The 18,232-nt window shown below is 38.3% G+C and overlaps 1 protein-coding gene and 1 non-coding gene across 2 annotated transcripts; one reads left to right on the top strand and one right to left on the bottom strand.

Annotated features, from left to right (window-relative positions):
* Positions 1–386: 386 nt before the first annotated feature.
* LOC583882 lies at positions 387–12,356 on the top strand. Its single transcript, XM_030987586.1, has 13 exons — positions 387–584; positions 2,291–2,427; positions 3,110–3,338; positions 3,836–3,973; positions 4,625–4,735; positions 5,277–5,445; positions 7,262–7,333; positions 8,068–8,139; positions 8,708–8,779; positions 9,223–9,294; positions 10,406–10,480; positions 11,591–11,665; positions 12,130–12,356. Exons 1-13 carry the CDS (start codon positions 392–394, stop codon positions 12,203–12,205), a joined length of 1,491 nt encoding a protein of 496 aa, XP_030843446.1. The 5' UTR covers positions 387–391; the 3' UTR covers positions 12,206–12,356.
* Positions 12,357–13,454: 1,098 nt separating this feature from the next.
* Positions 13,455–13,573, bottom strand: LOC115924987. The gene has a single exon (XR_004064527.1). It is a non-coding gene; the product is annotated as a U5 spliceosomal RNA (small nuclear RNA).
* Positions 13,574–18,232: the final 4,659 nt, after the last annotated feature.

The raw sequence follows: 18,232 nt of genomic DNA, 5'->3' as shown, positions 1-18,232 counted from the left end.
CCTCATACAAGCTTAGGGGTGAACGATACTCCACCAACTATAATGATTGATAATATAGAGTAATAAAACAAAATGCAAGAATATCAAATACGTTTGTTGTTTCTTATTTCCGACCTCAAGAGTTCTTATGTATATAAGATGAGTTTTCATGAAATTACAAAATAATTATTACCTTAGTTTATTAAGCTCTGCTACTTAAGGATGTCGCAGGAGCTTTCGGCGGTCTTAAAGAAAATGAGATGATGCCTTTGTTCGTTTCCGAAGTCCTGTTTTTCATTAGTTTTTGCCGTAAGAATAATTTCGTCTTTGGATAGAATTGCGGCAAGATGATTGGACGTTGTGTTGTTGTTTTAATGTGGGCAAGAGCAGAATATATATCCAATTATTTTTTATGAAGATATCAAGGGGGTCGGAAGTCGTTAAAAATCGTGAAAATCGAGTGCTTTTGTTAGTTTTCCCCATGAAGACGGAGAGGAGAGTAACAATATTACTGATTCATTATAGTTCGGGTTTGGAATGCCGATACAACATGGCAAAGTCGTTGCGAGGACTGGCAAGTTTTGTCTTTATGGTAATGTCAGTGGGTAAGTCTGAAAAAATATGTTTTCAGTGTTATAAATCATTTCCTAAACTTCCGAATTGTGGCAAAAATCATCAAAACGGGGATTTTGTCTGTTTAAAATGTCATGTTCTCTTCCGGAAATGTGGGATATTATCAAATATAAAGGCATGCGGGCATGTTTGAGTAGGCGATTTCTTCCAAATTGGGTATTAATTTATTTATTGATGTATATATCTATCTGTCTGTTTAACTTTCTATCTATCTATCTAATAATTCATCTGATTTTTGTTTGTGTGGTCTATTCATTCTTTGTATTTATTCATTTATTTATCTATCTATCTAGGTATTTATTAATCTATCCATATATTTATGTATGTAGTTATTCAGTTATTTATTTGTTTGTTTTATTTTTTTTATTAGTTGATTATTTATTCATTGATATGTTATTGGTTTTTTATCAATAAGTTCATTAATCAATTCTTTCTTTTATCTAAGATTCTAGGTCCTTAATATTTTGTATGTTATTTAAAACGATATTTAGATGGGAATATCTACATAATATCTAATCGCGAAAATGATGAAATATTTTCTGACCAGATTGTATGAAAAAAAATATACTATAACATTTTAACCATCTTTGATGAAATCACTTAAAGTCAATTAAAAACAATTTTCTATAATTTTTACTTTATACCTTTAATCAGGAAAATATAGCCTAAATGAATGTTACCATGTGTTGTCCAGTTTAACCTTTTGGAGGGGGGGGGCACTCCTATTTCCGAACGCGTGTTCGTTTTTCCGAACGAGTTTGTTCATTTCAAGATTTCAAGATTTCAAAGTTATTCATGTTTCCAACAAAACATTACAAATCAATTATAAGCATTTAAAACAAATTTAAGAAATACATGTTGGAAACAGAGGGGTCCACTAAAAAGCAATGCTTGTACAAAATGTGAACACCTCAAATGAAACTTAGGAATAATGAGTAATTAAATTAACTTATCTGTAACTACAAAACAAAAACTACAAAATAGGGGGGGAGGGGAATGCCAACAGAGACGAGAAAGGGACAAGACAATACTATACACGACAAAGATAGAAGAACACTGTCATAATACAAAGAGTAGACAATGACAAAAAGAAGTGAGAGATCGAGGGTACAGAAAATAATACCAAAAGATGAGCTGCGTGTGGTTCGGAACACTTTTGGTAAGCGGACACTTTTTTTTTTCTTTTTTTTTGGAGTCCAAAAAAAAATCGCAACGACTAAGCCAGCCGCTGAATAAGCGGGGGGGGGGGGGGGGGGGGGGGGGGGATAAGAAGACACTTTTTTTTGGGGGGGGGTAAGGTCACCTTTTTTAGGTCAGCCATGTGCATAATTCTTTTTTTTTTTTTTTTTTTTTTTATAATTAAAAATAAATCAATCAATCAATAAATAAAACCCAAAGGGGGGGGGGGGGGTAGTTATTTTTTAGGGGGGTTTACACACATAAAAATACCAAAGGGGGATTGAATACATCAGATAATCAAATAACTAGAATACAAAATTTGAACATTTTGAATCTTTCTCATAAGTAGTGTCCTTCGTACGAGTCTTTCTATTCTATTTCTATTCTAATTGAAAGATTCGTGATTAGATTTTTTTTTTAATTTAAGGTACTAACACTTCCCTTGAGTTGATTTATCAAAAGTTTACTATAAATTCGTCCCTGGCGTCACTGCTTTTAGGACTAGTCCACGCTGAACATAGTGAGTGCGAGGATTTCAAGGACTACTTTTCAACACTGGTCTCACCAGACTATCCCGACCCCTACCCACCGGCTACCCGACGGCAATGGTATATGGAGATCCCCGAAGGTGTGCAGGTAAGGACATTACAAAAACGATGTACTTCACTTAATTAGTTGGTATTTTCAACAATGATAACAACAACAAGAGAAACATTGAAAAAATATTTTGTTAAATTCTCTATAACTCACGAATTGATAGAAGGGATTCAGTTCAATAATAGTTAGTACGACCAGGCGCCATGATAATATATAATATTTCTTCCTTACTTCACCCCTCACCAAGGTTAATCGTTAATGAATACCAAATATCAGCTGTAATAAGTACTATTTCACCTTGGAGTAAGATAATTGTTTTCTGGCCCTCCAAAAAGCAATGCTTACTGTATTAGAGAAACATGACTATTTCTATATTTCTGTCGTAAACGCACTCAAAGGGAAAATGCCAAGTTTGCCTACAATCTTTGTTTAATTGTTTTCATTTATAGATAAACAGTTCTCTATATTGTTGTGGTCATTGTTGTCGCTGTCGTACCTCGGAAAACTCATTAACTTCCATCGATGCCTCCATAATGTTCTTGGTCATTACTCATGATCTTTGAAAAGTAAATCTAAATATCTTTAAGATACTAGCAGAATATTCTTTAAAAAATTAGTTCATTTCATCATAGAAAAGTAAACAGAAATGCAGTAACAATATACCCTCTCATCCGTACACATGCTAAGGCAATTTTGATTAACCATTATGGTTTAACCCTAGGCCCTCATTCGCGTAAACGCCCTCGAAATAGAAAGAACATGGGATTACCTGACTCTTGAACACACCCACCAGACTGCACACGGCATTAATGTTACTCGCTTCCCATTGGTCAGTGGTAATGTGACGTCAATATTGCTCCCGGAGGGAAATGTGATGTTGGACTTTTGCAGTGACGAGTTTGAAAATTTCGATGGCTTCTCCTTTGATATACGCACACGTGAAATCAACAGTAAGCAAATTAAAAAATATTTTCCATTCTCCTAGTAAATCTTTCTCTCTTTTATTTCTAAATATATCTTTTGCTAATTTATCTGAAAATTGTACCCTTTTATAAACACAAATTTCCCTCAAAATTTTAAAGAAAAACAAACAAACAAAAATTGAAACATAACAAATTGTTAGAATACTTAAAGACTCTTGAACGTAAATTGTTCAATGCGTTGCTCTTTTTAAAGGAAAATATTCTGATGACATTACGAACCCTTTACAGTGGATTTTCCATCTTTTATTCCTGTTTTTAAGAGAAAACAATAATTGCTTTAATAATATATTTATTAAAAAAAGCACACACAACGATGATTTTATTTCGAAAGGGTAAAAAAAAAAGATAGAAACAAATAAAACCAATTTGAAACACTTAGAAACTGGTGAAGTCGTTAAATGCTGATATTTTATTTGTTAAGGTCCTAAATAAGGAAAATCTCTTGCTATTTCCACGTATTTTAGATACTTTCGACCTGGGTTGTTACGAACCCGATGTTGAGACCTTTGCATGTGCTTCGGGGGTGCAGTACATCCACGCCATCGCACGATGTGATAGGATCGTAGACTGTCATGACCACTCGGATGAAATCGGCTGTGGAGGTGAGGATGAAAGGGAGGAAGAGAGAGGTGAAGAGGAGAGAGCGATGGAGAGGAGAGAGCGATGGAGGGGGTGGGAGAGAGAGAGAGAGAGAGAGAGAGAGTAGAGAGAGAGAGAGAGAGAGAGGGAGAGAGGGGGGGGGGGAGGGAGATAGGGAGGCAGGGAGTGAGGAAGGGAGGAAGGGAAGGAAGACGAGAAAGAGGGTGTAAGAGCTTACATGGGTTATCATGTCAAGGTATACATCACTTGTACATTCAATAATATAAATTTACTTATTTTTTGTCAAATAAAGGTCAGTCAATCATTTTTATAATATATGATAATCTCTCTCCCTCTCCCTCTCCCTCTCCCTCTCTCTGTCACTATGAACACGACGGACAAAGAAAGCGGACAAAATATACAGTTCCTCGGGTAGACAAAGGAACATCCCTTCACTGCTATTATGTACAAATGTGTAGAACAGGTGAATATGCATGTGACACCTGTTCTACACATTTTTACATAATAGCAGTGAAGAGATGTTCCTTTGTCTACATGAGGAACTGTATATTTTGTCCGCTTTCTTTGTCAGTCATGTTCATAGTGTGTCTCTCTGTCTCTGTCTCTAACTTCGTCTGTCTCCTTTATCGACTTTTCCCTTTGTTTAAATGCAGATTGTCCTCCCGATACCTCTCAGTGTGAAGGGACTGATATATGCATTCATTCTAAATTCCTTTGTGATGGAGTGTTTGACTGCCCTCATCAGGATGACGAGAACTGTATAGGTATGAAACTCGCGTTTTTAATACTTGTTATACTTTGTATTGGGGGGGGGGGGAGGGGGTAGGGTAAAAGGCACGTCTTGATAGTCCAATAAGCTTTCTGTTAGTGCTATGATTTTCGTTTGACCAGTGGACTGTTTCCCCTACAGGCCCTATGATTTCATAATATGAAAACAATTCTGATGTTTATAGTATACGCTGCTTTGAATAATATACGCGTGCAGAGCAGAAACTGTAGTAATTTTTTTGAATGGTCCATTCAAGTTGGAACCAGCCGTCTATAATAATGCTACCAAATTGTCATATTGACGAATTGACGATGTTCACGTGTTTATCAAATAACGTTATTGTGATGACAATTTCGATTTTGATTTTTTTTTTAAACGTCAGTTCTCTCCCATTTCGTTAATGATTATAAAGAAATGATTATGAAACGGAAATTTGCTAAATAACTAGTTCTTTGTCTAAATCTTATCTCATTTATTTCCGAATTAAAAAAAAAAATCAAATCAAAATCAAAATCAAATTTTCCTTTGATCCCTAGATTCAAAGTGTCCCGATGGATGCATATGTGGAGAGGGCCCCTATGCCCATTTCTTCGGGCCAAGTCGAGCCTTCTGCGCTGCACCTGGCTACCTCCCATACTGGACGAATGGGACTACGACTTGGAACCAGGAGTATGCAATGAACACCACACTAAGAACCGTCGTCATGTGAGTATAGCTCGTTTAAGAGGCGCAGTCGCATGGATGGGGGGGCAGGCGCGTAGCCAGGGGGGCGGTGGGGGCGGTCGCCCCCCAAAAACGCTGGCCAAAAAAAAAAAAAAAAAAGAGAGAAAAAAAGAAGAAAGGAAGAGGACGTAGGAAGAAAAAGGATAAAGAGTCGAGAACGGTACAACGAATCGTCTTCTTTCTCTAATAATTTAATGAAACGTCTAAGCTTCCGCGCTTCGCGCGGGAGGGGAGGGGGGAACTGAATTCAGATAAGGATTAAGAATCGAGAACGGTACAACAAATCGTCTTCTTTCTCTAATAATTTATGAAACGTCAAAGCTTCCGCGGGAGGGGAGGGGGGAAACTGAATTCAGACAAGGATTAAGAGTCGATCGAGAATGGTACAACGAATCTTCTTCTTTCTTTAATGGTCTAATAAAACTTCAGAGCTTCCGCGCTACGCGCGGAGGCAGGGGAACTTGATGCAAACAAAGATTAAGAGTCGAGGACCGTCACGGTACAGCGAATCGTCTTCTTTCTCTAATGAAACGTCAACAGAAACTGAATTTAGATAAGGATTAAGAGTCCAACGAATCGTCTTCATTCTCTTATAATTTGATGAAAACTCCCCCCTCCCTGCACCCTCCCCCTAGGGAGCGCGCTACGCGCGCTCTGTAAGTGATTCGCACGCTTCGCGTGCTCACTACCGCCCCCCCTAAAATGAAATCCTGGCTACGCGCTTGATGGGGGGGGGGGGGGGGGCGTGTCTTTCCCTCGCACGGCGAAAAAAAAGAAGAAATTGGTCAATTTTAAAGAGAAAGAAAGGGATGGAGGGATATGGACGGGGAAAATCGATAGGGTCCTCTTTCATACATGTATCTCTTCCCTAAACATGCAACATAAAAAGGGAAAAATAAAGAGTTTTAATAAAGATGTGAAAGGGAAAGATTAGAAGAAACGTGAAAAGATAGACGATATGATCACCCCACACTCACACCCTTGTACGGGCATCCTGTTAATTCATCCAACGTTAGTAAGATCGTAGCCCACGTATTGTGCCAGTAACCCATCAATACTTTAACCTATGCTTGGTAGCTTAGGGTTGGCACAATATGGGAAGGGGTGCTGTGATGTGATGCCCCCTCCTTATTAAGAAATCGATAAAGTCGTCAAACTACAATTTCAATGAAAGGACTGGGTTAAACAAAGCAAACAAGTAGAGTGGAATACATGTTTTTAGGAAAAGCGTTATACAGGCGAACATTTTAGTTTAACTGGAGGGGGGAATAATTCCCTAATAATTTTAGACGAAGCGTACTAATGAGACACCCCAGGCGCGTACGCAGGATTTTTTCAAGGCGGGGGGGGGGGGGGGGGGGGGGGGGGTTTAACATTTATAAATCGGGCCGAAAATTTCGCAACGACTCAGCCAGCCGCTGAATAAGCGGGGGGAGGGGGGGGGGGGGATAAGAGGTCACTTTTTTTTTTTTTTGGTCTCGAAATTTGAACATTTGACATGGGAATATATATATATATATATATTTTTTTTTTTTTTAATGAAAAAAAAAAATCCAAAGGGGGGGGGGGGGGGGGGTTAGGGTGGTTTAGGGGGGGGGGGTTTACACACACAAAAATACCAAGGGGGGGGGGGTTAACCCCCCCCCCCTGTGTACGCGCCTGAGATCCCCCATAAATTATGTTAATGATTAAAAGATAATTATGGTTCATCAAAGATTTGCGAAGGCCAACAGCAAATGTATTTACTTACTGCATTATTATCTTGTTTTCCCTTAATTTTGATTATCAATACTTGTAGAGACCTCCATGACATTCCCTTAATGCATCTCGATCCAGGAAGCTTCATCGGTGCTACAAATCTGAATACCCTGTGAGTATGTCATTGAATATTATTATTGGGCAAAGAGAAAGAGATGGAGAAAGGGAAAAGAAAGAGAGAGAGAGAGAGAGAGAGAGAGAGAGAGAGAGAGAGAGAGAGAAAGTGAAAGACAGAGAGAAAAGGAGAGAGAAAGAAAAAGTGTAGAGAAAGAGATAGGGGAAAAGAAAGAGAACCAGAAAGAGAAAGATAAAGAGAAAAAGCGAGAAAGAGAAAGAGACGGAGAAAGATAAAGAGAAAAGGAGAGAGAAAGAGAAGGAGAAAGAGGAAGAGGAAGAAAGGTACAAGTAAGGAAATGAACATTGATCCAGGGCAATTTGAAGAGTCTTTGAAAACGATAGCTTATTTTGTATTGCATGATATCGTTGACTTGATAGATTTGTTTGGCCATTCATAATTCAAATAGGCTGTAATATATGTTAAAATGTAAATTTCTTAATCATTGGCATATCTTTTAAACTGTTATTTTATTTCGTTTCCTTTGTTCTCTCTTATGTGTCTCCCTTTTCTCCTATCCATTCGATCCCCTCTCTCCCTCCTTTCCCTCCCTTCTTCTCTCTCTCTTTTTCTCTCTCTCCTTCTCTCTCTCTTTTTTCTCTCTCTCTTCTCTCTCTCTCTCTCTCTCCCCTCTCTCGCTTTCTCTCTCTCTTTCTCTCCTTTGTTCTCTCCCTCTCTCTCCTTTTGTTCTCTCTCTCTCTCTCCTTCTTCTCTCTCCCTCTCTCTGGTAGTGACCTGACTAACTGTGATATCGATCATCTCCCTTCTGGTGTCTTCGATGGTGCGCCTCGCCTCTATAAATTGTAAGTAAAACTTTCTCAATTAAAAAAATATCGAACTATTAAAAGTTATCAGTAGTTATTGTTTAAAATAGAAATATGAAGGATCATTTTCAATATAAACAAAATTGCAATTATATCAAACATAAATAGAAGAAAATCGTTCATTGACTCTTCCTTTTCAATGTGGCATTTATTGTTTCGTGGTCGCTATATTCACATTTTCCAAACTTTAGTTACAATATTCATTTTGTAGTACCTTCTGTTGGTAGACTTTTGGGGTATAATATACCTGGCTGTTTTATGTTTCGCATGTGGATAGATGCTCAAAATCAATCTGTTTGAACGATTTTGAGTTTTTATCGTGTCGTGAATAGATGAACACACTACATTACTTCGTGTACATTAATATCTTCCTTATTATTTCCTGTCAATTTCCCTCTCGTTTTACAGAGTTATGTGGTAAACTTGTTTCAGCAAGAGCCAAGTCAGGAGAGGTTTCAAAAGACCAGTCATAATAGTTTCACCCATTCTTGTATTGTTGTTAACAATTAGATAGCAAACTGCAATATACTTTATCATTTTATTTCAGGTATATTCGAAATAACAAGTTGAGGTATTTGGAGAAGGGGACGTTTCGTGGACTCTACAACCTGTATCTACTGTAAGTACTGACACTGTTGATAATTGTTGCTCAGGGGCGTTGCCTGAATCCAGTGGCCTATAGAACCCCGCCATTGCATTTAGAGAACCATTGTAGTTTAGAGGGGGGGGGGGGGGGGGGGAAGAAGAAGAAGAAAAAACAACAACATGAGAGTCATGATAAAAAGGCCTTTGAACTTCGGAGAGGTCGTCTTACGCATGGTAATAGATTTTAAAGAATCGGAGGACCTTTCTTTCTGTATTTCTGTTTGCTTTTCAGGGACTTTTTACCCCTTTGTGTTTTCTTGTCAGAGATCTATCAGAACTATCGGCCCATTCCTCTTTAGAGAATCCTGGATCCGACTTTACAACCACCTTATGACGGAAAGATTACTTTTGCAATATAATACACGGTGCTTCCTTTTATGTCTTTTGTTTCTGATTTTCTTCATTTGATTAATGAAGCTTTGCAGAGTTCAACTTTCTGACGAGGTTTGAGGAAGGCTGTTTCGAAGGGCTGACCAATCTATTCTTTATGTAAGTATTGAGACAGCCATGTTGAGTTTGTGGTATCCTGAAATATTATTGAAAGAGCACCACCTTACGTTCATACTAGACACAACTTTGTTTCCTTTACTAGTGTTTATGGAACATCGGTCGATATACATAATTGTACGGCGTTAACAAAAAGAAGGATGTTGTATTGCCTTTTGCGACCGACCCACAAATCTTAAAATCTACGGTTGGCTTTATAATAGAGTTTTTTTTTAAAATTTGTTTTAACAGTTTTTAGAAAAACAAGCGTTTAATGAATACAAAGTTATTTATTTCGTTTGTTTTTATAAATGGGATATAAATGCATAAATCATAACATTATTCCCAAATTCACACTCGTCTTCTGCCCTAGTTTCGAAATCCTGCTAGCGTAAACAGGTAGACCCGGGCCTCGTGTAAGTGTATAATATACCATGAACTGCACAGCTAGAAACCAGCGAGATTTGGGCGTCGGTCGCTGCTTTGAGAAAGAAAGAAAAAAGTTACCTTTTTTTTATATTTTATATCCGACCGACCGACCGACCGACCGACCCAGGTTCTGGCACCTAAAGGGCAATACAACATTTTTAAGGCCTAAATGATGGTGGGTATCTACCTAGGCGCTAGAACCTGGTTTAATAAATATTAGAGAGACTTTCAAAAGTTTATATGATACTGTCAATCTATGCATTTATATTATGCATGGTAACTCCTAGACATGACGCTGTCGGAAAGTGCGGAGAGTCACTGCGTTATGTAGAGAGGACCTTTATTAAGAAAGGGGGCGGGTCATTTAGTGCTCGCTGAATCCAATGAATCCGATAATAATAATAATAATAATAATGATTATAATAATTTTGTTTACCCATGGAAGCCTCATTAGATTCAATGCTGTTCTTCCGGGGGTCCTGCGATCACTATTTCCCCAGCGATTGTCAGGTACCCATTTGCACCTGGGTGAAGAGTGGCAAATATAGATTAACTTCTTGTCAAAGATCGTTAGTGCCGGGCTGAGATTCGAACCCTCGACCCTTGGAATAAGATTCAAGTGAATGAACTACTATACCACGACGACGACTCCAATTTAACTTCATCATCATCTTTTGTATTTCAGAGATCTTGAGTTCAATGGGATAACTGACTTCCGGCCTGGTACATTCCGTGACCTCGGTGGTTCTCTTGAGAGATTGTAAGTCTTTTTTTTCTTCTTTGATTAAAGGCCCACTGCACTATTTATAGCTACTTGCGCCCTCTATATAGCACACTGTGCCTAATCGGTGACCATTGGTCCCCCATGATCCTCTTTTTCCTATGTTAATTGAGAGCTTAGATGATGAGATAACCACCTGTCAGTGACCATGCTGGGAGGTCTAATCCCTCCTGGCCAAACTAGTGCGATGGGGCTTTAAATCAATCAATAATTAATAAAGCCTCAAACTGAATGCCTACACCAGACGTTAAAGGTAATACAAAGTTTTGGTATGGAGTTGTGAATTTGGTTCAAATGAACATATTGGAAGCATATGCGATCCTACAATATTCACTGATCATTGTCGCGGTCGAAATCGACTCTAAAGTTATGAAATTGTAAGTAATAAACACTTTAAGTTGTATAGCTCCCTCTCGAGGTCAAATATTAATTAAGCTGTAAAACAATGTTTCTTGACTAAAATCGACCGATTAGCTATTCCCGTTCGGAAATTATATACCACAACTACATATTCTGAGATTTTCATGGTCGCAGCTACCATTGTACGGCCGTAGGAGCTATTTGAAATTTTTCAAAATTTACCGGGAGCACCGGTAAATCTTTATATTCAATTTTTCTCGAAAGCAGAAGTGTTTTAGGGACTAAAATTTCTAGTCCTTTTAATTCATCCCCAGAGGCATCCAAATATATCAAAATTGTAAAGAATCACTATCCACCCATTTTTCAAAATTTCCCAAAACTTTGTAATACCTTTAATGTCAGGAACACAAAGTTAAAATAATATAGCGATATCCTTTCTAAATAGAGTTCAGTAGATAGCCAACTGATAGTGGTGTAGCTATAAGCAGGAATTAAGAGGGGGTGTATTTGGGCGAGTGCTCCTAATGAATAACGAAACATTACATGGTGAAAGAAAATAAAAAAAGAGAAAGGGGGAAAATAAGCGAGAAATGGGAAGAAACTTGAAAGAAAGCGTTTTTATATTGGGCCTCTTTCATCCCTCTTTGTCTTTATTTCCTGTGTGCTTTATCAATCATCACATTTATGCAGTTATGATTAAAGAGCTGTTTTTATTGAATTATTTTGAAGGATAATAACTCGAAATAATCTGACGTCGATCAACTCATCTCTGTTCTATGGACTGGAAGAGACCTTACTTAGAGTGTGAGTATAAGGGTGAATCTTTACTCAACATTTTGTGTTATGTTAAAAATCATTACTACGTATCTGATCAATGGATATTCCAAAAAAATGTACGATTGGAGTGGAGTGCCTTTTGTAGTGTACAAAGCATTATAGCGTCTTGCCATACCCACGTTATGTTTGTTGTCTCGAGAGGGCGTTCACCACATTGTGATATAACATACACTTCTTCGATTTAACAATATATTTCAATAGATTTCGACATAGTAAAACATCTAATACGGTATAGCAATTATGTCAATTTGTGAATTATTCGTAGCCTTTTTTACTCTATAGCTCCACTGACTACTATAGTAATACAATATCTTTAGGCTTAATTTTGTTAGTTCATCGATGAACCGACTTTCAATAATGTTTACTTTTATTCTTTTTTTTAAAGACGAAATTTGAATTTTTCTCCTTCTTCTTCTTCTTCCGTTGTATAGGAACATAGATAACAACGAACTGAAATATATCGAACCAGGAACCTTTCATAATATGACTATTCTTCAAGATATGTAAGTATATTAGTGAAAGAAAAGAATGACAAATGAAAATGAGAAATTTAATATAAAGGATAAAACTATGAAATGTATTAATGACAACTGTATGGAAAAAGAGGGGATAAGGAGGGGAGAGAGAGGTAGAGAGAGAGAGAGAGAGAGAGAGAGAGAAAGAAAGAGAGAGAGAGAGAGAGATAGAGAAAGAAAGAGAGAGCTAGAGAGATAAACTGGGCGAGGAGTGTGAATTTCATGAAACTGGTGTTCTCTCGTCGCTGTTTTCAAAACTGCATTTTTGAAATAATATAAAGTTCACTTTTATATCGTATCAACATTTTGTTACCACGGTATTATCCAAGAACATTGATCAACTGTCCTTTGTTTCCCATTATAATATGTATCTTTTTAGTGTATTGGCTTCGCTCAGTACAGAACCTTGGACCTTATATCCTGAAGTTTTTGATGGACTCGTCGATTTGAAAACCGTGTGAGTATTCCTCCACACCCCCATCGCACATTGGGGAAGGGTGAAAGGTGAAGGTTGAATGGTGAGGGGAGGGTGAAGGGTGAGGGGAGGGTGGGGTTATGAAGAGGAGTGTGAAGGCACGAACTTTATTTTGGCACTTCGACAGGCACCATACCATAGGGTCGAGCCTAACATTGTATGTCATCTAACTGTGTCAGGAACAGCTACTTTACATAGAAGTAAAGTTTTCAGGGCATAGGAAGTAGAGTTTCCAGAGTTTCATAGTTCAAACCTTCTTTTCCATGTTTTGTCTCTTTTCTTGTTCTTTAACAGAATGGCAAAGAAGCGGGTCCCCCCCCCCCCCCCAACAAAAAATATGAAGAAGGATATTTTTGTGAATATTTTATCATATGGTTTAGTTTAGTTTAGTTTAGTTTAGTTCTTTATTTAAAAAAATCACACCCACATCATCAGACGGCCGGCCGGCCTAGGAAGGCCTATGACTGATACATAAAAATTAAAAAAATAACATAGTCATAAAAATTTTGACATGGTAACATAGTAAAGTATACATAATCACACACACATAAAAAGAATATTCATATATTACCATGAAATTAAAAGTTGTTTGACATGCACTTAAAATACACGCAACATAAATATGTTGTAGGCTTAATAATGAAAATAAATCAGTCCTTACAGTTTTTTACCATTTGTCATTCCACCTGAATCGGCGATGAATTCTTAGTAGAAAAATCGGAGTGTCTGGATTGGTATTGTTCTTTCATTACATGGTTATTGCAAGGCTCACCAATTAAGGCGAGCCAGAGAAAAATCTTTATAGACTCATCAATGTGTTCCTCTGCACGGAAATCTTTAGTAAAAGGCGAAAGATTTATGCGTATTGCAGAAAAACCAGAGTGATGATAATGGTGAATTTTAGACCGTAAGTAAATATAATTTGTTTTTAAAATGTTAGTTGACGCAAAAAAGTGACCTATTAAAGGTAATATTTAGTAGGCACTTGGTACGTTTCTATGTATTTTAACTTCAAAAAAATAAACTATTAATTTAATAAAAATAGTCAGAATCGAATTTTATATTTTTTTGTTTTGTAATAGAAAAAATAGTGCTAAAATATAACAAATAAATTAAAAATAGCTATCAAACTTTGTTAATCGATTACACTAATTTCAAGATCGATCAAATATATTCGGAGTTTTATTTATTTAGTGAGCTATTGTTATTATTATTTCGTTTACAATTGTTCCATTAACTAAGTGTGCCTTGTAAGGTCCGGGTAAAATGCTTGACACTGGCTTATACACAGTGGTAGTAAAACGAGGATGGCGGGATACTATAACATATGATTGATGATTTTCGAACTGGTCTAAACCTACTTTTGTTGGATATTAGAAACTCGCTCAAAAATAGCATTATGATAGTGTTGGTTTAATTTATTTTTCTTATCATGATACGGGATAAAATTGTTTCTGAAAATTTATTTCACATGTATTCACGTTGGTAAACCTACAGATAAAGGAGATGGGGAAAGAGATGACATGGGGGGGGGGGCACTCTTACTGCGTGTTCACCCCCCCCCCCCCACCCCCTTTCCGACTCTCTGGCTTTCTCTCTCTTTCTCTCTCTCTCTCTCTGTCTCTCTTACTATCTCTTTTATTTCTTGCTTTCTTATTCACTTGAGTCTCGTTTTGGTTTTAGACCTTGAGTGAAGTACCTTCCAACCAAATGCATTATCTTGACTCATTCTGTGTTCTAAAGATGTAAAATGGCTTGATTTGGGACAGAAGAAAAAACAACCCTGAGAAATTAAGGATGGTACGCTTATTGTTTTTCTATCGAATTTCATGAATACTAGCTCTGTCAACGATCCACGGCTCTGCTGTTTAGCTCCAGCGGAGACAGAGTGTATCCTTCGGAGGCCGCCTCATCCCCTCTTTACTTGCAGGAAGACCTTCCTTCAGAACGCGACCATCAAAGTCTTCATCTGGTTCCTGGCTGTTAGCGCCCTCATCGGTAATTTCATGGTCATAATCATGCGACTAAGGAGCAAGCCGGCGAATCCCGTCGGTCAGATACAGTCTATGTTTATCACCAACCTGGCCGCTTCAGATTTCTTGATGGGTGAGGTTTGGAGATGTTTTTTAAATATTTAGTAAAGGTTGGGGGTGGGGGGGGGGGGGGGAGGGTTCAAGAGAGGTGGACGATGTGGAGTTCAACTTCGGATTCACCCAACTTCGGATGCCCAGTCCCCACCCCCCCCCCCCCCCCCCCTCACCTCTCCCCCTCACCTCTCCACTCCGGGGTGCTAAATTATTTTTCCCACGATAGTTCCGGACCCCAGTATGAACTCATTTGCATATAGCCAATCAGGAAGAGTCTAGCTAGCTAGCTAAACACGCACATGGTAACCGTTAGTGTTAGTGATTGGGTTTTAATAATCATGCAAACCCGCCTTCATGAACGTATCGTTAGCTCAATCGGTAAGGACAGCGTAATACAAGGTTGGAGTAGTGGGTTCAAATATCTATTTATTCATTCAATATTTTGCCTTTATAAATAGTGAGGCAAAGCAATAAATAATCAAAGCTTAATTGTTTTTGACCTCTTTCCAAGCTGCTCATGACGTAAAACATATCAGTCAAGGTACGGAACTCTCGTTGGAAAAAAATGACACCTCCGGGGTCGGAGGGACCGCATTCGTGTTCCCCAAATCTCCGGTAAAGAGGTATTTTTCGTGCGACAAAGTCCGGCCCGAGAATTGTAAAAAAAAAGGAGTTGCGTATTTCTCTCTCTCTCTCTTTGGACTCCTGAGAAATTTAAAAAGGGGTTATAAAATATCTTGAATATCATTAATAGGGGTGTACGTTGAACAGTGTTCCGGATTTAGGAGGCTCTTCAAGGCAGGAAAAGCACACGAAAGGGCGGCTCATAAATGCTGGCAGTCCAGAGATAGGGGGTGCTTTTGAAGGGAGGGAACAAGCATACGCGTGCCCTAAAGAAAACTGAGTGGGAGGGGGAGGGGGACCCGATGTACCCTTTCCCGATGTTTCATAATGTCAAATAATTTTTTAATCATCAAAATAATGATCCGGAAAGTAGGTTAGATTTATCTGTATAGAAACGGAGCAGGAGAGGTTAGTTGTACCCCCACATTACCCCCTTCCCCATTATCATAAAAGATCGTGTAGAGAAATTGTCAACGAAAATACGTATGCTTTTAGTAATAACATTATTATGCGCCCGAAGTTGTGACTCGAGTTCATTCGACGATTCGCTTGGGCCGATAGAGCCAAGTAAAGTCACTACATCAATGCCAGATGTTAGAAATATACGAAATGCATCGTATATTTATGAGGTCGAGGAAAATGACCATGGGCACATTGGCAGGACTGGTATAGAAATATCAAACCCCAGCCCCGGGTTTATAGTGTTAAATTTGTAGAAATTGGCACATTGGCATTAATATATTTGTTAGTAATTGGTGGCTAGTTCTGTCGGTAATCGGTGAACTCTACACCCCACCACTGAAAAAGGTCTATAGCGACGCCCCTGGTAGTAGGCCTACTTGGACCATAAAATGCACGACTGTCTAGCGACATTCCATCGAGAGGTCTTTCTCGTTCGCCAAACCTTGAGCTCTTAATCCTGAACCGCTTATTAATATGTCATGAAAAGTCAAGTTATTCTAAAAGTGAAAATGCCAAAGAAAAACAATTTGAGTGATCATCATGAAATTGTTACCTGACGTAAACCAACAAAATCAGGACCCCTCGATAGGATAGCTGTGTTGAATAATGGCACAGCTGAGCAGGGGGTTATTCCTAAATAATCTTGCCATAATATTATCAGGGAGATCTCCTTGATATTATCATATTTATTATGTTGATATGTTTACACCCGGTATTTACAATCAATCAATCAATCTACCAATCAATCAATCTATCAATCAATCATTCTATCAATTAATCAGGTGTGTACATGGTGTTCCTGGCCGTTATGGATATCTACGTCGGCGAGTCGTACTTTTGGGAGGGCTTTTCAACGGAATGGAGGTCGAGCGTGGCCTGTCAGATCGCCGGTTTCATCTCCGTACTCAGCAGCGAGACATCCGTCTTCCTCCTCACCCTCATCAGCATCGACCGGTTCGTCTGTATTCTCTTCCCGTTCTCGACGAAGCGATTGACCGTCGCTTCGGCGCGGATGGCCATCGTCGGCATTTGGTGTTTCGCCCTATTCCTGAGTCTGACTGGGGTGCTGCTGAACAACGTCTCTCCTGATGCTTACAGGTAACGCGCCGAACAATAGTCAGTGTCCATTTGTATTGCATCTTAATTCACTGACACCAGATGTGGTTGAATTACCAATTAATGTGTGCACATGTCTCTCAGGCACCCGTAAACACTCCACCTTGGCTTCATAATTATCTCGAGGGTGAGGAACCTTTTTATTATGATGAGAAATCCTTAAGGCGGTAGGTTTAGGGCACATTGTATTGCATAAGACCTGTCAGTAGTAAAAGTGAAGTCCACTCTCGGTGATTGACAACATGCACCTTTTATTGGGTTAGCACCCGAATGGTGTCAATTTCCCCATTAGAATCCACTACCGCTACAGCCACTACAGCCCCAAGAGACGCCATTTCGGTTACGTCATGCAATAGGCTAATCAAACCTATACAGTGTGAGTCAAAAAAAAAGTTTACACCTAGAAAATTGCTAATTATTACAAAAACCATCGATGAACATTACATTGTTATATGTCTTATGAAAGAGTGTTTTATCCCAAATCATTTGGTACCATTTTTGTGCGGTATGTGTTTACGCTTGGATGAACAGGAGAAATTGTTTGCGAGAGTGCAAAAATCGATTTGCGCCAAAGTTGCCTATGTGATGTTTGAATAAAACAATTGGGATTTGGGTATTAATTCAGTCTTTGCAGATCCAAATAACATCCCTAACAAAATTAATCATGCCACACATATCATATATCGAATATCAAATATCAACGAACATTTGTGCGCATGTGTGTGGGTGTGTGTGACTTTGCCCTTTGCAAAAACATATGCAATGATCCATTCTCTCACTCCGCTAATCCCAACATAATACATACTGTAGGAATCACTTTGACGCAAGTCGATTTTTGCACTCTCGCAAACAATGCCACCTGTTCATCCAAGCGTGAACACATACCGCACAAAAATGGTACCAACTGATTTGGGATAAAACACTCTTTCATAAGATGTATAATAATTACTGTTCATAGACGATTTTTAAAATAATTAGCAATTTTCTAGGTGTAAACTTTTTGTTGACTCACACGGTACAGACGATTAGTGCATGCTCCGGTAATTAAACGAAATGTTTTTGCACTGTGCACTTTTAGTGTTTGGGTTACTTGATTACGATATCACAGTCACATGACTGACAATACCCTGTATATATTATTTAGCATATATAGGCCTATTGTAAAGTTTAAATTAAATCGTTATGACAGTAATGTAGTTTCATATCTACTTACTTTGTATTGATATCAACAACATTCTTTTACATTTCACACAGT

Source organism: Strongylocentrotus purpuratus, unplaced genomic scaffold (genome assembly GCF_000002235.5).
Source record: "Strongylocentrotus purpuratus isolate Spur 01 unplaced genomic scaffold, Spur_5.0 spur5_contig_839, whole genome shotgun sequence".
Taxonomy (NCBI): Eukaryota; Metazoa; Echinodermata; class Echinoidea; order Camarodonta; family Strongylocentrotidae; genus Strongylocentrotus; species Strongylocentrotus purpuratus.
The sequence above is the reverse complement of the archived record's forward strand: the minus strand, read 5'-3'. Positions and strand labels throughout refer to the sequence as shown.

Bases quoted from the DNA above. Each gene is read 5' to 3' on its own strand.
- LOC583882 (XM_030987586.1), top strand. From the start codon at position 392: ATGAAGATATCAAGGGGGTCGGAAGTCGTTAAAAATCGTGAAAATCGA. The intron at 2,428-3,109 runs GTAAGGACATTA...GTTTAACCCTAG, and splicing joins AGATCCCCGAAGGTGTGCAG to GCCCTCATTCGCGTAAACGC. The intron at 8,780-9,222 runs GTAAGTACTGAC...TGATTAATGAAG, and splicing joins CTCTACAACCTGTATCTACT to CTTTGCAGAGTTCAACTTTC.